The sequence below is a fragment of the Benincasa hispida genome, chromosome 3 (assembly GCF_027475165.1).
Source record: "Benincasa hispida cultivar pf3 chromosome 3, pf3_genome.v1.1, whole genome shotgun sequence".
NCBI classification, from domain to species: Eukaryota; Viridiplantae; Streptophyta; class Magnoliopsida; order Cucurbitales; family Cucurbitaceae; genus Benincasa; species Benincasa hispida.
Window position 1 is genome coordinate 455,192 of NC_143480.1, and position 22,505 is coordinate 477,696.

Below are 22,505 nucleotides of genomic sequence, written 5' to 3' on the forward strand. Positions count from 1 at the left end.
TCTATGTATAACATTGATAAATGTCTATCAGTGTCTATCATTAACAAACAATGATAATTTGCTATATTTATAAATATGTTACTTATTTTTCTATATTTGAAAACAACCTTGGAAAAATGTAAACCCCTGAACTTGTTTTACTAGTTAATTAAGTTTAAGTTCTCTTAATTACGAGTTAAAGATGTGTATTAACGTCAATTGGAAGAGTAAGTTAAGTATAGTGAATGATCTATCTGAAATGTAAGAGAAAGAAATTTTTTAAGTATTATGGTTATATGCATTCAGGTTATAACCTGATCGACGCATAGAGAGTTGAGAATAACAATGGTGAGCCGGAAAAGGAAGAAAATGTGTTAAGTGTGGAATGCAGCGTTCTCAGGTGAAGTAGGAACAAGTTAACACCTAGAGAGAGGTGAGAGTTCCAAGCATTGGAACTGATAGGCGCCATGCGACCAACTTGGTTGAATGATATGGCCAGAGGCCCAAGAATGAGGCATTATGGCTAAGTATAGCAAGTGGTATGCAGGGTTTATGCGACCAACTTTGTATACTATTGTTGAGAGCTAAGTTGATGAAGGATGCGACAGACGATCATGCATTGAAGGGAGAAGTCTTGGATGGTCGCAAGGTCATGCGATCAAGCCTAAGCTGAGGAATTCAATTTAATTAACGAGTAAATAAGCCAGGTGGCAATCTTGCAGACGTCAATAAGGGATAAGCTTGCCAGATGGCATGATTGAAGTGAAGATAAGAAAAATGAAAAGCATTAAAATTTCACGTCTTAAATGAAATTGGCAGACGATTTATAAATAGCTTCTGCACAAAATAAGAAACGTTCTATCCAACATAACAAGTCTACAGGTTTTCTTATTGATGATAATGACGATATTGATGATAGTGGCTATATTGATGATAGCGAGATATCGACCGTGACCTTGATACGAAGCTCGAGCTTCTAACTTTAGAATCAAATAATGTTGGTGTTGTATTAATGTTATTTTTTTTCACATTTTTCACCAATAAAAATTCCCTAATTAAGTCAACTTTTCATACAAACCCAAGTATAAATAGGCTTAACTAAAAAGGAGACTGTTTTACCAAAATTTTTCTAACACTTAAATGAGGGAGTGTTGTTGCCATCTGGAGATTTTGAAAGGTGAAGAACTCTCGGCCAACTAAAAAAGAATTTGAGAGATTTTCGATCGATTCTGGAGGAAATGATACTCAAATTCTAAGGTAAGCAAAAGTTAAGATGTTTAAGAGCATTTTCTTTAAAAGAAGTTTAGTTAAACGAGTGTTGGAATTAAAGTTATGAAATCTAGAAGTTTGAATTTGGAATCATGTTGTGGATGAATAAGCAGGTAGCTGCATACAAAGAACAAGTAAGCAGCTGACTCCGTGATGTTATGCATTAACCCATACAGCATAACCAATCCACAACGAAGGCAATCTGAGTACATTGCATAATATATGTACGTCGCATAGACTGAGAAGTGTTTCAGTGCTTACCGAACACCTTGAGAAAGGATTCCCAATTATCAACTAAGTTATAAGATAAGATGACTAAGGATAATCGATGCATTAAGGATGGTTTTGATGCATCGAACTTAGTTATGATGCAATGACTATTAGTATGCAATAAAGATAAGCTATGCATTAAGCTCAAAAGGGAGCTAAGTATACTGACCAAGGGACCTTTCCTTTTCAGGAAAACGCAAATAGGAGAGACGTATAACCCCTTGGATAAGTAGCTTAAGATAGTGAGTGACAAGTTTTAATAAATGTTTTCTACACAAGCCTTAAATGAATGTTGATCGTATGATCCATGTTTTTAAATGATGAAGTTATTTAAGGGTTTAGCATGCATTTTCCAGTAAACCTATGTCATGTTTTATTGTATGATGAAATTAATCGAGTATATTCCATGTTTTACAAGGCACTATGCATTGACATGAAACCATGAGGTATGATTATTTCAAATGTGCATATTCTGTATATGTTCTTAAATGTTTAAATGCTTGTGGCCTGTACAAACCCTACTCCAATGTTAGTACCGAAGGTATGGTAAGGTACCCATATTACAATGATGTTAGGGATCCTTGACACCAAAGGTATGGTAAGGTGGTCAAGACTCAATCCAGCTTTATGTGTATGTATGACTATGTTATCAACGTTGATGAGATCGAGCAAAAAGATTCTCTCTCAACTAAGGTTAATAGGGATTGAGCAAAAGAACTCTCCCACATGTTCAGGCAATGGAGTAGTGAGGTTTCAAAAAGATGCTATTAAATTGTTTCAGGGTTTTTACATGATGTATTTTCATGATTTCAGTCACCTTTTTACAAACCCTGACTATGATTTATAAATGTTTCTTGATAAGCCTATTCATGTTAACTATGATTTAAAGTATGTTCTACTTAAGATAGTCACTCACTGGGCTTTCCAGCTCACTTTTTATAAATGTTTTCCTCCCTAGGTAGTGGTCGACGTCCCGAGGCCTAGTAGTTATGCCAGTCAATCACTTCTCAGTCCTTCAGGAAGTTTGTAGTTTAGGTGGCTCATAATGTTCAATTATTAGTTTATGTTCAAGTCAAAAGAAGGGGAAAGAGTGGAGTTTGTGTTGTATTTAAGTCTGGTTTTTGAATCTGTTGTATATATTAATGTTGACATTTCTTGTTAGCAGTAAATTATATGTTAAACATTGATTTTGAAATTATGTGTTGAGTTCTAAAGAATCATAAACTGCTAATCAGGTTTAACAGATGCTAAAATTATAGGTTTCCAGGAGTGTGTTGGACAGTGGTTGTCACAAGGGGTTGGCAATTACTGTCTCCACAACTCTTTGTAGATTAAGAGGGTAATTTGAGAAGGGGTGTGACAAACAAAGTAACAAGTATAAAAGTCATCAAGTAAGAAAAAAAATTTAAATATGTATTATATAATATAAGAGAAGTGGGAATTGACCTGAAAAATACAAACGAGGTGTTTGAGGTGAGGAGATGAGATAAGATGAGTTGAGATATGAACTCAACTCATCGTTTGGGAGGCCAACTTCGTATGTCACAACATTTTATATCATATCCATCAACAGTGCACTCAACTCTCATCATCATGATACCTCGTTGCTCAACTTTAGCAACCACCTCTGATGACCAACTCTGGTGACCATCTCTAGCAACCACCGCCTGCGACCAACTCCGGTAATATCCAACCACCACTATTGATGATCAACTCTGACAACCTCTGACGACGGCCACTCCACCAACTCTTACGACCATTATTTTAAATTATGATTACTACAAATTTAGGTTTTGTTGACACATGAGTTTTTTGTTTTGTTCACACTTGTGACATAAAATCCTCAATAAACCTTAATTAAAAGCTTAAAAATAACTATAAAATTGTCAATAAAATGTTTATATTTAAGTTGACGTACAAAATTGTCAATAAACACACATTTGTTGATATAAAAATACGTAATTCTATCAAAACATTGAATTCTCGATTTTATAGTCATTCTTTATAGTTATTTAACATTAATAAAATTACTTCTATCATGTAAGAAATCGAACTTGTATGTAAAAACACTTTTGAGAAAAAATTGTCAGAGACATGAGTATTTTTATTTTAAAAAGATTTTATCAAAAGTGTTAAAATAAAAATGACTTAATTAGAAACGTCATCTACATAAATTTATAAAATGATTATTTAAATTAAAAAAAAAAATTGAAATGCATAACCTAAAAGTAAACCTTAAATCCTATTACCCAAAACTCCCTTGATACATGTGTACTTAAAAACAATAAAATAAAATAAAAAAGTTTACAAACAAAAATAATCATCATAAAAACAAATGTTCGAGATAGGGATACATGTGTACTTAAAAACAATAAAATAAAATTAAAAAGTTTACAAACAAAAATAATCATCATAAAAACAAATGTTTGAGATATAAACTCAAGCACTTCAAATACTCAAATATAGAGAAGTCCAAACATATGAAGTGAACTCCTCGTAACAAACATGTAAAAAAAAAAAAACTAAAATAAAATAAAAAATTATCATAGTAAACCATTAAAGAAAGTTTAACCTCGGATTCCTTGAATTCGGACGTACCAAACGAACACCCAATCACAAAATTAGTAGAAAAGACATTCGTAAAGAATTGAATAAATAAAAAAATAAAAGTATTCCAGATCACATGTGAGTGTAAGTGAGGTACACCCATATTTGAGTTTTGTGATAGTGACATAACATAACAAAACTCTCACTTTGTTAGCTCAATTATTATTTATTAAGCCATTAGTGGTGTAATTATTCGAAACCCAAAACTTTGCCCACTTTAAATAACCAAAATTAAATCCATGATTAAACAATCCCAACTTTGTGGACCACAACTAAGAATAATTGAATTCTATTACAAGACCCATTTTGATGGCAGAGGGAAATGGCGGTCCTTCCGGAAATTTCCTTGCCGACACGGCCACCTCAAACTATGGAAAACACAGGCAAGGGTCATAAATTGTGTGTTTTTATTTGTGATGTAAAAATGTAATAATATAAGCACAAAAAAAAAAGAGAGTAAATAAAATAATTACAACAAGTGGCTAACAAATTAAAAAAAAACAAAAAAAAACCCAATCCCTCCCTCTTCTACCAGTGCTGGGCGTGCCCTTGCCCCCAAAATATATGTAGTGTATTTTATAATTATAATGAAAGAAAGGAAAGCGGAGAATAGGAGAAATGAGAATGAAAATGAACGGTTGTGGTTGATTATTGGCGCGTGGACTGTAACCTGTTACCGATCATTTTGAGCTCGAACCTCTTGACGGCAGGAGCGACGAGGCGCATGGTGGTGTCCAAGAGAAAGGGGGTGTCGTCGACAGTGAACTGGGTTAGATTGGAAAGGGTGCGGCAGGGCTCCCTTCGCTGGGCAATGGTACCATGGTAGTGGAAGTATTTGATGATGCCCTCCGTCTTGTGTGTGGTCTTCCCATCTACATTCTCCGACATGTGAACCCCCGTCGCATACACTCTCCGCGGCTGCACTGCGTACTTCCGGTCCCTCCTTATTCCCCTCTTCACATCTTTGTATACCAACTTCTCAAACCCCCACTTCCTGCAACCCAAACCCAAACCATTCACTATATGCAATGCAATTCCAATACCAATTAATCATTCATATAATATTCGTACCTGTACGTTCTCCCCGCATCTTCGCTCAGACACGTCTTGCTGTTCATGGGCATCTGCTCTATTGTAAACTGGGAGTAGTCTGAAAGCGAATCCAGAACCGATTTTATGGTGCTCTTCGGCGGCACGTAGATGAACTCGTCAATGTCGAAGAAGAACATCCACTTAGCCATAAACTTGTAGCGATGCAAACAGTCATTCACCACCATGAATTGGTTGTGATAGTATCCATCGAACCTCTCCTCCTCCCTGATGTCCTGCAATGTTACATAACCCAACTCCATCCATGGCTTCAAAACTTGGAGCACCTCCTCGTGAACCCCACCCGCATCGTGTATTACGAAGTGGGATCTGACCCCGAACAGCCTGATATGGTACGCCAGCCACTCTCTCACCCTCTGGGGGCTCAGATTCCCGTACAGGGACGACCCACAGTACAGGTAGTCGTATTTGGGCCTCGATGTGAAAAGGGAAGCGTTCATTCCTCCGGGACTTTCTGTTAGCACCTCAATGGTGTCGGTGAGGTTGACGTTGCGGTCGCCGCCGCCGGAAGTAGAGGCATAGAGGAGCAATTTTCCACCCTGGTTGTCAGCATTAACAGGTTGAGAGAAAGTGCAATTGACGACGACGACGGTGTATACACGACCATAGCCCCAATCGGGAAGGATCTTGTAGGCGGAAGCGTTGATGGGATTGGAGGGGTGGAGGCGAGGAATCCACTGGCATTGGTAGGTCGGATGTCCAAAGACGTGAAGAGGCTTGGAGGCTAAACCGACAATGGCAAAGTTGTGGAGGCCGCCTCTGTAAGCACCCATGGTGATGAAGTTATAAGCGGCGGCACCGTAAGGGTGAAAAGCGCGCCTGAGAACCCCATTGGGAAGAAGGTGATCTGTGGGGGGGGAGGGGGAGGGGGAAGGGGTGGGTGTGGGAGGGGGAATGGAAGAATGGAGTGTTGCTGAGAGAGCAGAAGAAGGGGAAGAAGGGGAATCTTGGGTGGCGGAGCAGGAACGGAGATCGGAGATGGAGAGGGTGAAACGAGAAGGAAGAAACTGAAGGAGAGTAGCGAGAGCACAGAGGAGGAGGAGAGCAGAAAGGAAGAGCTTGAGCTCTGCAGCATAGTTAAAAATGACTCCCACATACATCCTCCTTTCTCGGTCTTTGGCCATGGTGAAGAGAATCAATCAGATTTCTGATCTGATGGAAGCTGGGGGGGAGAGAGGATGCGAATCCAGTTGAGGGTTCGAGTGAAAGAGAGGAGGGGATGGGGAGAGACTACTCGACTGGGGGAGGCTTTGGATGCGATGCGATGCGATACGATATTATTGAATATGATGTGATCTGTTAGAGAGAGAAACGGAGGTTGTGTTGAGCCGTTGGCTTGGGGTTTATTATTAATATTAATTAAATGTTGGTCTTGTTTTTGTCTTGTGGGTTTGGAGGGAGGAGGGCGACAATACAAACCCTTCCGTCTCCTCCTTTCCTGACGCCGCTAGAGAGTAGAAAGAAAAGAAAGAGAATGTTGAAAAGTAAAAATTAAAAATTAAAAAAAAAAAAAAAAAGAAAGAAAAAAAGGAAGTTGGACTTGGAATTGTTGTGTTATTGGAAAAGGCAAAGGTAAAGGCAAAAGCCATAATGGCAAAGGGCAAGAGAAGGGCTGTAAATGGAATTTAGTCATTATTAATTAATTACCCTTCATTAATCTCCGCCTTAATCCCGCCCAATTCCTTTTCCATTCCCAGATTTGGTCATTTCCTAGTTTCATTCACCTCAACCATACCCTCACCTTACTCTTCCTTCCTCAACAATCAAACCCTAAACCCAATCATTTCATTTTAAAATTAAAATTAAAATCAAATTTACCCACACCACCAAACATCATCACGTCGCATCTTCTTGAGTAGAGTTACAGACAGAGTGCAGTAATGAAGCGCCATGTATGTGAGTAATAAATAATAGTAGTAAAGGAAAGGGTAAAGGTAAAAGTAGAAGTAGAGCTAGAAGTAGAGGAGGACCTAAAAGAAAATATGATGAGAGATGGAGGGCGTGAATTGCAAAATTGGGAATAGAATGATTCGGTGGCGGAGTGAGTTTAAGGGGGTGTCAATGTCATCCGGTTCGGGGTCGGGCCCATCCCCACAGCCAATCCTGTGCTGTAAATCTGAATCTGTAGCGGCAGAGGAACCTCTACTTAACGCGTGGCCTCTCTCATTTTCCCACTACATGCCGCACTCGGATTGATTTGCTTCGTCGGTGCGTTTTCTACCTTTTTCTTGTAAAAATCTCTCTCAATTTTACATCAACAAATCAAATCCCTTTTTTTGTTCATTTTTCATCTTACTAATTAATTAAACCAGGCCTCCATCCATTTTCCTCCTCATTTCAAACATCCATGAACGTTCGTCTCCATCTCCCCAAAAAAGGACCTATATATTCTTCTAATATTTTACAAAATTATTATTCAAATATGCCACACACATATATTTTATATCCTTAATACAGCCTAGCGAAATGTGATTCTTTTTCAAACGAATAATAATAAATAATAAGACCTTATACATTGCATAGAATGGCTAATCATTGACAGTCTTCCAACTTTCCAAACTATTATTTTTATATTGTATTCAATAATTTAATTAGAAAGTGGGCAAGGGCAAGTAAATGTAAAGTAAAGACAACCCAATCTCTGTTTTTCACCATATTCAAACATGTTTCCCATTGCTACCGCATCCCCTCCCATTTTACTTCATGAATTATCATCCAGATTTTAAATTTATGCAGATATTCAATTATGTGTCATGAGATAACAATTTTATTTTTCAGTTTTATTCTTGAAATTTATATTTATCTCCATCTAATTTCATTTAATTTCACATTTCATAGAGTAACATTTGAATTTTTACTTTAAATTACAAAATAAAAAAAATAAGTTTATTAAAACTATTTTGTAAATTTTTAAACTTCAAATTTAAAAATTCTTTTAGAAAGTAGATAAAAGAAACTATTGGTAAAAATAGTGTTGAGAAATTTATTTTCAAAAACTGAAAATAAAACATGTTATTAAATGGTGCATGATGTTTTCCTTTATTTTTTAAACAATAAATGAGGGTAAGAAAATGTAAATTTTCGGCTTTAATAAAAATAAAACATGTCAATAACTAATGATAAAATGCGATAGGTAGATGGTGTTTGATGTGAGAATTAATGAATAATCACATTCCGAATATATATTTGTTAAGAAAATTGCGTTAAAGAAAGGGGTGGTTCACATCCATCTACTTTTGTTGCTTTCATTCAACTTTACACACAAGGATTCTTAATCATTGACCGGAGGGCGTCTGGCGACTGTTTAATATTCCATAGTTTTTTTTTTTTTTTTTGGAAAATACCTTTTCGTCCCTAGATTTTGAGATAGTTTCTATTTGGTCTTTAGGTTTTCAAATGTTACACATTTTGTGTTTTGAATTTTGTTTCAATTTAATCCCTAAATTTCAAAATGTTATAATTTTACTTTTGGGTTCGAGTTTTGTTTCAATTTAGTCCCTAGATTTCAAATTTTACCTTTTTAACTTCAAATTTTTATTAAAACTGTCACACCTCCTCCCAGATTACTTATTTAACCAAAGAGGAGATGTGAAGATAGCAAATGCCAACCCTCTTATGACATCTACGACCAACTGAACCTGTAAAACATCATAGCTGTCACAAAACTCAACATAACTTATCACAGACCAAACCCTAACTCTAATTTTGTAAAGCCTAACTAATTATCATCCATTTCCAGACTCACAACTAACTATCAAACCCTTTTACAACGGTGGCAGACTGAACCTTCTTTGTCAAGCAACCCGCAACCTTGGAATCCTAGAACTCTACTGCTACTTGGGGGGAAAAACAAAACATAGGAAAACGTGAGCTGAGGAGTCCAGTGAGTGACATACTTTAAAAATATATGCTTTTACCATATAAATTTAGGTTTTCAAACAACTATCGAAATCCATATTCAAACGACTCAAATAACTCAAATAGCTCAAAGCATATCTTTCCTTTTGGAAAACATATAACTCTCCCAAAGTCCAAGGTTGTTAAAAAATATGTCATAAAACATATAAATCGTCATAGAGCATAAAACACTGAAAATCTTAAATAGAGTTCATCATCTCATAACCTTAGTTGAGGAGAGTCCCTTTTGCTCAATCACTCAATATGGAAATCTTTGTTGATGTGGAGTAATCTCGATATAACCAATGCCAAACTGTACCTACATGTACGTGGTAATATTCTAGGACCGTCATATCTTAGGTACCAGGGCCAAATACCTGTTGGATGGAATGTTCTAAAACTTGGAGTTTGTAATGTTAAACATTTTCTATTATTAATAAAGATGTTATTGATATTTATTCAATAAAGTTGTTGTTGAATATGTAAATTGCACTTGTAAAGACTAAATCCAATAAACTAAGATCCATGCCTATTACATGAATATTTGAACTTTATGTGGAGACATAAAAATAGATCAAGTTCGAGTAAATAGCCAAAACGGTCTATAGTATACAAATGAAATTAGGTACATTATTCTGGTAATACTGTCGGATGCAGCCTGCATTGTAGATAATACAAATGAAGTGATCCTGAATTGTTCATGTGGAGACATGAGAAGTAGGGGTGTCCTATGCAATGAGTTTGCTTAAGATCAAACCAAGAAATAAGTCACTCTTACTTTATAACCTTGTTTACTGTTTAAGACTGACTATTTCTAATAGATGACCTAGGTAACTCGACCTTAATCCTGAGCTAACTATGAACTTCTGTTTATTCAGGATTATCCTTAGATTTGTATAGGTGAAGGTTGACTCGATAGTGCCGACTCAATAAACCTCCCATTTCAGGGGTAAGACCGGGTAGATAACTGGAGACATAGGGTGTAAGATGGAATTCACACCTACCCATTTAGGGATAGTAGAAAGGTTGTGCTCTTAAATGTTGAATCCAGATCTTGAACAATAGGGGTCTCATCCTCTCATTAGTCCGAGATGGATTTGGTTTAGTGATTGGATCACAAACCAATTGTTCATTAATTTTATAAATTTCTTCAATTCTTTCTTTAAGCTATAATGACTTCAATTCTATATCTAATAAATCTTAGAAATATTAAAAAATTTAAAATTATTTTTTTGTAGTTAATAGATACACTAATTTTAAAAAGATGTTTGATCGTACCTATTAAGCATGAAATTGAATTTAATGTCTAATATAAGATTTATCTTTTAGCATTTTCAAATATGTAAGAAACGTATTAGATGCAAAATTGATATTTTAGAAATCAATAAACACAAAAATAAAAAATTCAGGAACCTATTATACATTTTTAAAGTTTAGGTACTATATAAACACAAATCTAGAGGTTTATGGACTAAACTTCTAACTTTAAATTCATGTGTGCCCCATATTAGGACCTTAGCACTTGAGCACTGACACAGTTGATGGACCCTTACGAGCAACAATGCCAAGGCGTATGCACAGGCAATATATAGGTAAAGAGCAATGCAACACGGCATCGGCAGGCGCATGCAACACTAGCGTGAGATCCTACAAGAGCCCATGGGGGGGCGCACAACAAACCATCATGTGCATACAGGGGCGTTAGCCCAGGCAGGCGACATCACATTCAAAGGCGAAGGGCGTTAGGCGCACGCAACATCAAATAGATGCACACCAAGTGATAGGCGACAAGGCACGACATGCACTTGGTGTGCGCGGGAGATGCGGTCCTTGGCGCCAATTGGCTTGATGGACTAAACAATCATTTAAGATGCACAAATGAGTGGTTTAGTCATATTGAGTAAATATCCAAGATCATGGGTAGTTATCCATGTAGTTGACGAGTTGGTAATTATCGGAGATGTGGGTAGTTACCTAAGTTAGTGGTGAGTGGGTAGTTGTTCGAGATGTGGGCAATTACCTAATATAGGAGAGAGTGGGCTCCTAAATTATAGGAAAACGGGTGGTTATACATCCATTAGCCCACTCCTCCCACAAATCTCTCCAACCACCACCTCATTCGTGCCTATAAAAGGAGAACCTTGGGGATTGTCCAAGGTGCATGCCTTTATGGGGAGAAATCTTTGATCCATAGAGAGGATCATTTCTTGGGGGACATTCCTTGAGAGGAAGTTCTTTCCTTGAAAGCTTGGAATATCAAGTTGGGGTGATGTTGTAATCTAGCGTCTTGATGGAGGGTACATATTATTCAATTTAGTATTAAAAAGTTGGTATTCCATTGACCTATTTACTATTAATCTTAAATTTTAACTGAGTTTTTTTTTTTTAAACAACAATAATAAAGAATTATTTAAAAGACCTTTTAAATAAAGGTATAATAATCAAAATAATCTTAAGTATTAATTCTAATATAGGTTATGTATTTCAATTAAGGCCTAATCCTTGATAAACTATTTTTATTTTTATATCCTGGGTTTTAAGTTTCTATCCCAAAATATGGAAAATGAAGAAGTATTTACTATCCTTTCAATCATCACCAAGTCCCAACGACAAATATTCCTAACATTGGCCCTATTAATAAATGACCATCGTAGAATAGAGAACCAACCCTCATACATTAGACATCCAATTAGACAGCTAAAATTCTTTCGGCTTATTTATGAGAATGATGTCTACTGTCGCGAGAACACACGAATGGATAGACGGACTTTTGTCATCCTTTGTAACATGATTAGAATGACCGGTCGTCTGGCACCTACTCAATGTGTTGACGTTCAAGAGATGGTGACAATTTTCCTCCACATTTTGACGCACGATGTTAAGAACTAAGTAGTTGGACAACAGTTCGCACGGTCTGGTGAAACTGTTTCGAGGCATTTTAGGTCCTTTCTGACCGCAGTACTACAACTTCATGAGTTACTGCTGAAAAAACCGGAGCCTATCATGAGCGACTGCACTGAGAGCATGTGGAAATGGTTTAAGGTATTACAAAAATTTTAATTCCACTCCCATTTAAATATTAGGTCCTAGATTTTTAGGAAACTAGGAAATTTTTATCCCTTTGTCAATGTATGATCCTATAAAGAACTGTTTGGGTGTATTGGATGGCACATACATAAAGGTCAATGCAAGTGAAGCCGATCGTCCTCGCTATCGTGCCCGGAAAGGTGAGATAGCCACAAATGTGCTTGTCGTCTGTTCACCAACTGGTGAGTTTATATTTGTGCTGCTAGGGTGGGAAGGATCTACAGCTGATTCTAGAGTGCTTAGGGATGCAATTTCTTGACCACACAAGTTGAAGGTTCCTAACGGTATAGACTTTTGTGATTCCATTGTCTGGATTCAAGACCAAATAGTTTGCCAACTAATTTTCTGTATACCATGCCTAGGTTATTATTACCTACGTGATGTTGGATATCCCAATGTTGAGGGATTCTTGGCACCATATAGGGGATAGCGCTACCATCTTTTAGAATGGCGTGGTGCTGGAAACGCACCGACTAATCCATGGAAATTTTTCAACATGAAACATTCATCCACTAGAAACTGCATAGAAAGAGCATTTGGCGTACTCAAAGGTCGTTGGGCGATCCTACATAGGAAGTCCTACTATCCAGTTAAGATCCAATGTAGAACACTAACGGCATGTTGACTGCTGCACAATCTGATAACAAGAGAAATGTGTCAGACTACAATGTCTGGAACAACAGATGATGAAGATTTTACATCTAACGAACTCGTTGATGAAAATATAGAATTTATTGAAACATTCGAAAAATGGACTAGTTTCAAGGATGAGTTAGTGATGCAAATGTTCAATGAATGGGAACAAGCATCATGAGCACAAAGTTTCTTGTTCAATTCACTTTACTATGAATAACTTCCTCCTACTTTTAGACCATGTTATCTTTCGGTTCAAACAATCTATTGTATTGAATTATCTTAATTTATGTTGTGTTAATTAGTTCATGTGAATGATGAAACATGTTCTACGTTATTCGTACTCAAACTTTGTTTATCTAACTATGCCCAATTTTTTTTATTAAGTTATATGTATGTATGTAGCTAAATGGCAGGACATGAGAAAATGATAAAACACATTTGGACAAAGGTTGAAGATGAAGGATCTCATACCGAGATTTCCATGAGCGGGCTTAGATCGCTCCGATTTTACAGTGACCGAAACATAAACGATATACATTCTATACTAACAGTTATGCATATTATACTCATCAACAGCATGCTTAGAATACGATAAAACATAGAGAAAGGGGTTCATACCAGAGGAAAACGGTCTTAATTTGTGTGAACCCACACCAGCGAAAAACTCCCACCGATCTACCAGCACCCGGCGAGTCTCTCGACTATTTCTGCACGATCCGAACGTACACGAACAAGGTCGCAGGGACAACACCACCACAAGGAAAACCCGAGTATCCTCGACGTCAAAAACCCAAAGAGTGGGCTCTGGTGAGTTTGGTAAAGGACGGAGGAGAAGATTTCGTGTAGACGATAAGCACGCACGAGAAGAACTCTGTTATCGTATAGCGGAGATACTTATCGTATAGTAGAACTACACGATCATTTAGGAAAAACTGGACGATCATTTAGGAAATTGGTATACGATCGTTTAGGGAACGCGTGAACTAGACAATCGTTTAGACGAATGAGATTCTATCGTATAAGCTGTCGCGATCGTTCTTTCACGAATTCTTTTGGGCGCAGGATTTCAGAAGCATGGCTGAATTAATTAATCAAAATGAAAACCATTTTCAATCTTTAACCTGCCGGTTACCTTAACCTTTGCGGCCCCACGTTCCCACGTTCATACGTGAATTAATTAGTTAATTATTAAATAATTAATCAATTAATTTAATTAATAAATATAATCATATTATATTTATATCCTATAGTTTGATATCATATATCTACTATAGTATTTTTCCTCTACTTGATATAAATCATATTTATATTTAATTTCCTCCAAAATAATGTATCTCATACATTTAGCCAATATATAATTGAACTTCCTCTTGTCAATTTGAACATTTCAAATTAACCCAAACACTGGTCCTCGACATTATCCAAGCTACCTAGGTGACCTAATGGATCTGTGGCTCGAAGCTCCAACGATACTTGAATAGCTGACTAAACTATTTAGCCACGAGATTCACCATCCGTTAATTGTCAGTGATTCCACTAAAGACCAACACCTGAACTCTTCTTACCACAGATATATTTCTGTGTCCATTGGATATAACCAATCATGAGTACGATGACCTTTCACAGATGCTCATAGTACAGCTAGGCCAATTTACCGTTTTGTCCCTGTAGTTACATCTCACTCCTTAAATACCACCGATTCCTCTAATAAACAATACAACATAGTCCAACTATGTGTGAACACCTCTCAGGCCAAGAGAATGTGTGTGGCGCCACATCGTTCAAGCCCCAGAATCAGCCCTTAAGGGAGCCATCTATCTACTTACCCCTACCTCGGGGAAGGAGTGAATTTCATCTTGTGTAGTTGAGTTCCCAGCTCCTAAATTAGACGAATCCCCAAAATGGTAGGTTTGAATCGGCGACTTGGCCACTCACACCCATACAAATCAAAGGACCGCCCTCAATGGCAGAAGTTCCCAACTCACTCAGAATTGAGCTCATGTTACCTATGATCATCCTAGTGAAGTGAAGTCTCTGTCATGAACGGTGTTATATAACGAGACATTAACACTTCATGGTCAAGTCTTATACAAACTCTTTGTATAGGATGCCCCCGCTCGCATGTCTCCAACACGAATGATCAGGATCAGACCATCTGTGGCAAGTCACAACACTTGTGACCATTCCACAAAGCAGACCACGTCCATAGCATTACCAGGATAAGGATAAGGTTTCCCTCCTATATCCATATACTACAGACCATTTTGGTTATCACTCAAGACATGATCCACTTGTATGTCACCACATACATGCTTGAGTCACATATAGATAACCAGAGATTTTATGTTTATTGGTTTGTGGTGAAGCAAATAAAACAAATAACCGAGCAAAACAACAAGATGTGAAGTAAATATCATATATTAACAATCACAGGTGTTCGTATATACTGTTTACAAACTACAGGACACAAGACTTTAGGGCATCAACCCCAACAGAAGATGCATGATTAGTGGAGTCACTATTGCACTTGGGAGAAACAGGTTGGCAAACTGATAATAGAACATTCAAGCATGGCTATCTACAACAGCTACAACGTCTACTTACGGAAAAAATTCCTAGTTTTTCTATCGGGCTGTTGACAATGGAGTGCAAGGTTAGATTTTTAAAGCGACAATATTGTGCAGTCACTAAGATGCTGAGTAATGCATGCAGTGGATTTGATTGGAACGACGAGTTCAAATGTATGGAAGTAGAGAAAGAGGTTTTCGATGTATGGGTTTAGGTATAAAAACACATTATAGTATCATTATCTTACAATGGTGAACTCTTTCATCGTATAATATGATGTTCTAACATAATATACGTTCCTGTTTGTAGTCCCATCCCAACGCGAAGGGTTTGAAACACAAACCATTCCTCTATTATGATGAGCTTTCAATCGTATTTGGGAAAGATAGGGCCACTAGTGAAGGCAGTGAAACCCCGTACGATCAAGCATCTGCAACAGATGAACATTTGGAGGATATTCGGTTGGGATCACAGGTTAATGAGCAACAAGAAAGTATACCTGACATGAACATAACGACCGTTGATGGGATGAATGAGGTTTTCCCAGATACACCCATCAGTAGGTATACTGGATCAAGTAACGATATGAGAGGAACGAAACGCAAGAGGACTCCCTTCCAATCTGAAATGCTTGACATTGTATGCATAGCAATGGACATCCAGGAAAGTAAAATGGAGAAACTTGTACAATGGCAGAAAGAGAAATATGAATTGGAGCTGAAGAGGCGTTAGAAGGTCATTGAACAAATCTACCAAGTTGAGGTTTTAGAGAAGGACGATCAGTTGACCCTCATAGATCTGTTGGTGAATGATATTCAGCGAACAGATGGTTTTCTAGCCATTCCACCACCATTAAAGAAAAGGTATTGCATGCGTTTATTGAGCAAGACTAACTAATTTTTTTGTCGGTGTTTGCAAGTTGGTTTGTTATTATTTTTTGTAACTTTCCCTAGTCTCTTATTCCATAGGTTTTTAATGTTTGTTAATTTTTTGTGACATGTACGAATGACCCATGGTATGTGGCCCTTGGATATGATTGAAAATATTTCTAACCAAATTGTAAAATGGTCATGTATAGGACCATCAAATTATGTAAAATCTTTTGATGGGAATGAATTTAATGAATTTCATATCCGGTCTAATTTTTTTATTTTATCAGTGGAATGAATTTAATTAATTTCACATCCGGTCTAAATTTACATTATTTTGTAAAACCATTTGGCTTTCTTTTATGAGAAGATTGGAATGAATAATATAAAATTGAACTGTATACCATATTTTGAGATTGGAAAGAATTAAAAAAATGCAATCAATGTCTTATTCCAAATAGGATGGATACAATAATTGGATTATAAGATTAGAAAAAGAAAAAAGTGTTCATACAGGCAAAATATTATAGAGTACAAAAACTAAACCAGCACTGACATAACAACTCTGCACACTCAAACACAGACATAACAATTATACACACCCAAATACAAACATATCAAACTCTTCAGACATCATAACTCCCCACATCCTATATCATCTCAGCGCCCCAAACAACTCCTTAATATTTTGTATATTATTTGTGCAAGAAATATGATTTATATTTGGTTATAAGTGGTGTGCTATATTTTATATTGGCATCTCTTGATCCATATACTTTATAATTGATATATTATTAAAATCAAATAAAAAAATTTATTATCAAAACTTTAATTAAAAAAGAAGCTAGCAAATAATAATTCCAAATTTAAAGGAATCACTAAAAAAAGCAATGTTCAGTGTAATCGAACAACAACGAATAATAACATAAAGAATCTAACAATCTAGGAAATAAATTGCGATGACGAAGAGAGGAACATGCCATCAAAACAAAAACCAAAAAGAACAAACTACCAAACAAAATAACAAGAAACAAGAAGAAAAGGATAACAAAATACGTAATTGAAAAGATGACAATTGATAAGAGATAAAATAATTTTTTTAAGATCTACCTATTTACCGTTTAACAATTGTGAGTAATACAGTATCATCCACTTCTACAATACGAATCATAAAGGTTACTAATATGATAACTTAGTCATTATAAGTTTATGCATAATGTAAAAGACCAAAATAGATATTTAAATCGATTACCTTTGACAATATAATTGGATGAGGAATCGAACCTTAATGAGCATAGTTCAGCCAACATACAATATGTATTGTTCGTCAAAATGAGTATAGTTCACAACTAGTATACAACATATGTTAGTGGCCAAGAGACTTATGGTTCGAATATACTATCTATTGTGCTTCATATATTTATATATAATAATACTATCTTATTTTGAAAATTATATTTGCTTTCTTTACTTTCATTTTTAATGAAAACTTTTGGTTTTTTATTTTTTTCTCAATTTTAAAAAAATAATTAAGATTGAAGGTAGTGTTTATAAACTAAAGTAACGAAGCACATTTGATAAATGAGGCCAAAATTAAAGTAGAGAAATTAGTGAGAAAATTAAAGACGTAAATGCAGAAAAGTAAAGTTGTTCCTATAAGAGGAGTGGGAGTAAAAGAAATTCACTGAAATGGAGTTGTATTACAAGATTTATCTCCTTAGAAAAAAACATATACATACAAGATGCATGCATATATATGTAGAAAAGGAGAAAACATAGAAGTGGAAGATGATTTACAGTGAAATGTGTAGGTCGTAATTAAGATATGTGCAATTTGGATATAAAGATGAAGCAGGTAAGGTTAAGAAAATGAAAAAGAAAAAGAGGTGAAAAGAAGACCGAAAAAAGAGATGATGAGAGGGTAAGTTAAGAAGGAAATGGAGAGAGGAATGAAAATGGATGGATATGGATATGGATGGTCGTTGGAAGGTGGAAGGAAGATGGAAGATGGAAGATGGAAGTATTATAATGAAGAAGACGGTCCTCTGAAGCAAGAACTCGTACATCGATATCCCATGCTATTATTCCTTCCTATGAATGTGTTGTTGTAGTAAAAGAAGCCTGCACCACGTCCTCTATTGGAGCTCTGCAAACTGGACACTTTCCCCCTCTCCATTGCAATTCCTTTGCGCATTTCATACAGCTACACATGTGTCCACATCTGCAGTGCACCCCAACAAAAATTATATTTTCTATTCTTCTATTTTCACTATATAAACATAATACAATTATTACCTATACAATAGTGAGTCAATCTCCATGTTGTAGCAAATACAACATTTGGGCTTTCTTGATTTCTCTTTCTTGGATCTCCTCCCCCCTCCAACTTCATGGCGCTTGATTGAGTGCTGCAACATGAGTTGCATGTCCATGCAACATTTTATTGATTTTCTCAGTTCCGACATCTCCTGGTACAGTTGCTCCATGTGCCCTCTTAAGTCGTATATCAGTTCCATTTCCTGAAATGAATAAATTAATCTCAAACTCCATGGTCATTAATTAATTAATTAATTGCTAAGTAGGTAGGTTTGTTACGATAGAAGGATGATGAGTTGTTGAGACGAGGGAAGAGCCTTGTTGGTTGTTGGAGGAAAATTGAGGTTGAAAAGGTTGGGGTGAGGAAGTAGATGCGCCTCTGTTGGAATCTTCACCCATCTCGTTATCCAGCTGGTAGCTCCATGAGCTCAATATTGACGGGGATGCCAATTGCAATGGTGATGTAGATTGATCCAAATAATCGCTTGCTTCGTGATATTGAGCGCTAATCAAGCTTCTTTCGTCTTCTTCTTCTTCTCCGTTATCACTACTCTTTGATTGAGTCCGTCCTTCAGAGAAACACCACAGTTCTTCCGCTCTATCATCATCATCTTCTTCGTTCACCTCATCATATTCTTCTTCTTCTTGTGTTTGTCGCTCTAATCGAGTCACCATCAACTTGTCCATTCTTTCACGGAAGTCACTTGATAGAAAAGTCGATACAGTTTTCCTGCATATTGATTATCCATAGTTAGTTCAATACCATCGAGCATCATTCAAATGAGTGAAAGAAAGGAATGATATACCTTTGAATAAGTTGACGTATTTCATCGTTGGCAGAGCTAGAGTCGAGCATTTGCTGATACCAAGATTGCCTGCGGTCTTCCCAATAACTTCGAGGCCGAGAAATATCAGAAAACCAGTCGTAACTGGTTCCCACGTAGTCTGCACCATAACTTTCTTCTGCTGCCTCACTCTGATCTTCCGCTTCCCATCCATTGATTGAGTCTTGTGAATCCAAATTCAAATTAGGCCTATCTTGCCAAGTGCCTTCTGAACTTGGAGGATCAACTTCTTCTCCTTGTTCTTGTTCTTGTTTTGGTTCTTGTTCTTGTTCTATTTCTTGTTTTTGTTCTTGTTCTTGTTCACGTTCACGTTCTTCAATTTGCTCTTCTTTGAAACCTTCAAGAATTTGATCATTGTTTATGCTGTTGCTATGTATGCCAACTACTTGCTCGTTATCGTTATCTTTCTCCTTCTCATTAGTGTTGGTGGCATGAGGAGGAGTATGAGCATTCGTATGTGACTGGTTTTTATCTTCATCATTATTGTTTAGCATCTCTCCAATAGGGCTTCTGGCACCATTCTCACCGACTCCACTAAATTTCTCCCTGCAAGACGCACGCCACATGAAGCCAAAATCCCTAACACCAGCATTGAATCACAATTTAAATTGTGTCGCTTCATTATTCATACCTGAGATGCATGATAGTAGAAGATCTATGATTTTCTCGAGGCGTTATAACAAATTGTGGGCGTTTCTGCTCATCTTCCAATGCCATTCCACGTTTCAAAATTTTAAGCCGAAGTAGGGACTGCAGCATCTCACAACCCGCATGCCCCAATAAAAGTCAAGAGAAGACAAGAGATGAATATGATATTGTAAAAAAAAGAAAAAAGAGTGAGTGGTGAGAGAAAGTGGACCTGGATACGGCCACGTTGGGAGAATTTTGAAACGGCTCGACGCTCTACCAATATGTCGAGCTCTCTTTGCCTGTCACGCTCGATTTGCAAGAGTAAATCGGCGAAGGCCTGACGTCCCCTGATGCGGGGAGAGCATAAAATATGAGAAAGGCATCTGGCCGGCTCTACTTGGTCTCTCAGAATGAGAGTGGGATGCGAGGAGGAAGAGGATTCATTGGGGTGGTCGTTGTGATCTTCCACCCAAGATGAATGCGGAGGCTTAGCAGCCGTCAATGTCAATCTCCGAATGATATCCACCACGCGAACCCTTTCCCTCTCTCCAGCATCCGAACTCTGACTTTGCGTGGAAGACGGCGGAGAACTGGAACTTGTTCTGCTCGAATGCCAATCTGCAAACCCGTCCTCGCTCCCGGGCCCTGCATCGTACCTCTCGTCCTCAAAATCCCCTACTTCCACCGAGCATGCCTGCTCCTGCTCCGTCTCTGTCTCTTGCTTGGCCGAACAAACGGCCGTGTTTGACGCGTTCGCATTCGCATTCAAACCGACGTTGGAGGAGGAAACATTTAGCCTCTTCTCCCATATCTGGACCAGAGAAGATGCTCCAAGCTTCGAGGTTTGGTTCTTGTTCGTACCTGTTTCAGGAGTAGGAGTAGAAGTGGTTTGTGTTTGTGTTTGTGTTTGTGGGTCATTGATGGAAGTTTGTCGTTGAGAGTCATTGGCGCGCCTGGGAGCGGCATTGGTGGTGGTGTTGTGATTAGTTTTGGAGACCCGAAAATTAGGAAGGACGGGGTTGGGATTTTGATTTTGATTTTGATTTTTATTTTTATTTTTATTTGGGGTAATTGTGATGCAATCGTTGAGGCGATCCATGACCAAAGTCTTGAGGTTGTCGCGAAAACGAGCAACATGGGTGGCGGCGACATTGGGCTCCCGGCGGCGGTTATGGTCTCTGAGAACGCAGCCGAAGGGTGAGGAGGAGGAAGAAATTTCGACCTGCGAAGAAGCCATAAAGAATAGAGGGCGGGAGAATGTGATGGGTGTATATGTGTATATGTGTTTTAGGATCAAAACCCCATGGAATGAAGAACAAGATGGAGGAGGGCGTTAAAAGAGAGGGAATAAGACATTGTTCTTGTTTTGAGTGTTTTGGTTGGGATGGAATTATGCGAAACCAATCCAGAGAGAGGGGGAGAAGGGAAAGGAAGATATGAGGGGAGTGACACCGAAAAGAGAGGACACCATTTTGAGGCTTATAATATGGAATTCACTGGCACACGTTCAACCCTCTCCTAAATTAAGCATCCACAACAAATAACGTGGACCTAAACCTCTCTTTTTTCTGCCTCTCTTTTCTCAACAATAGCTCCCAAGTTTTGGCTCGGTTTTCAGCCGTTGACGCCCCTGCGGTCCCAATAACAAACTTTCAAATCCAAATACCAACACAAACACATCCATGGCCGGACCGCCTTCCCACTTTAAAAACCATTAATTCCCTTTTTCCTAACACACCACAATGTTCCCATCCAATTCTCAAATTTTTATGCCTATTACATGAATCCCCATTCGCCAATATTATATTCTTATTTTCGGTTTTGTTATAAATACAAAGATATTAATTGTACTTTTTTTTTAAAAAAAAAGAACTTAAAGAAAACTAATAATATTATTAGATAAATAGCCCACCCATTTTTTTTAAAAAAATAATACGTTTTTTTCTCTAATGTTACATATTTAGGTCTTAATTTTTTTTTTATTATTATTTCAATTTTCTCTTTAAATTTCAAAATGTTCCAATTTTACCTTTGAAATTTGAGTTTTGTTTTAATTTGATCCATGAATTTTAAGATTTTATATTTTTAATCTCAGTTTGTCATTACATTCCCACTTTTAATCATTGAGGTTAATGTCTACTAATTAATTTAAAATAACTATAAGTAAAAATGTAAATTTAATTGATTGTAGTTTGTTTAATTACTTTAAATTAATTAACATACATTAATACTAAATAAGAAAAATGATTATTTCGTAAAATATTGAGGTCAAAATATAAATCTTGAAATTAATTGACCAAATTGAAGCAATACTCAAATGTCAAGGTAATGGTAACATTTTGAATCTTAGGGATTAAATTGAAACCAAACTCAAAACTCAATGACTAAATGTGTAATATTTTGAAACTTTTGAACCAACTAA

At 36.9% G+C, this 22,505-nt stretch overlaps 2 protein-coding genes and 1 long non-coding RNA gene across 3 annotated transcripts; 1 reads left to right on the forward strand and 2 right to left on the reverse strand.

Annotated features, from left to right (window-relative positions):
• Positions 1–4,513: 4,513 nt before the first annotated feature.
• GALS2 (glycosyltransferase family protein (DUF23)) lies at positions 4,514–6,763 on the reverse strand. Its single transcript, XM_090311515.1, has 2 exons — positions 5,197–6,763; positions 4,514–5,119 (listed from the first exon to the last, which is right to left on the reverse strand). Exons 1-2 carry the CDS (start codon positions 6,357–6,359, stop codon positions 4,774–4,776), a joined length of 1,509 nt encoding a protein of 502 aa, XP_090167641.1. The 5' UTR covers positions 6,360–6,763; the 3' UTR covers positions 4,514–4,773.
• On the forward strand, positions 6,763–11,470 carry LOC150036934 (uncharacterized). The gene is made up of 2 exons (XR_016528148.1): positions 6,763–7,443; positions 10,644–11,470. It is a non-coding gene; the product is annotated as an uncharacterized LOC150036934 (long non-coding RNA).
• A 6,487-nt stretch (positions 11,471–17,957) lies between these two features.
• Positions 17,958–21,882, reverse strand: LOC120069765 (uncharacterized). The gene is made up of 6 exons (XM_039021562.2): positions 20,313–21,882; positions 20,085–20,203; positions 19,415–19,999; positions 18,888–19,338; positions 18,588–18,811; positions 17,958–18,513 (listed from the first exon to the last, which is right to left on the reverse strand). Exons 1-6 carry the CDS (start codon positions 21,318–21,320, stop codon positions 18,384–18,386), a joined length of 2,517 nt encoding a protein of 838 aa, XP_038877490.1. The 5' UTR covers positions 21,321–21,882; the 3' UTR covers positions 17,958–18,383.
• Positions 21,883–22,505: the final 623 nt, after the last annotated feature.

Coding starts and splice junctions, on each gene's coding strand:
- GALS2 (XM_090311515.1), bottom strand. CDS start 6,359: ATGGCCAAAGACCGAGAAAGGAGGATGTATGTGGGAGTCATTTTTAAC. Junction 5,120..5,196: donor GATGCGGGGAGAACGTACAG/GTACGAATATTA, acceptor TTTGGGTTGCAG/GAAGTGGGGGTTTGAGAAGT.
- LOC120069765 (XM_039021562.2), bottom strand. CDS start 21,320: ATGGCTTCTTCGCAGGTCGAAATTTCTTCCTCCTCCTCACCCTTCGGC. Junction 19,339..19,414: donor ATACGTCAACTTATTCAAAG/GTATATCATTCC, acceptor ATCAATATGCAG/GAAAACTGTATCGACTTTTC. Junction 18,514..18,587: donor ATTGACTCACTATTGTATAG/GTAATAATTGTA, acceptor GGTGCACTGCAG/ATGTGGACACATGTGTAGCT.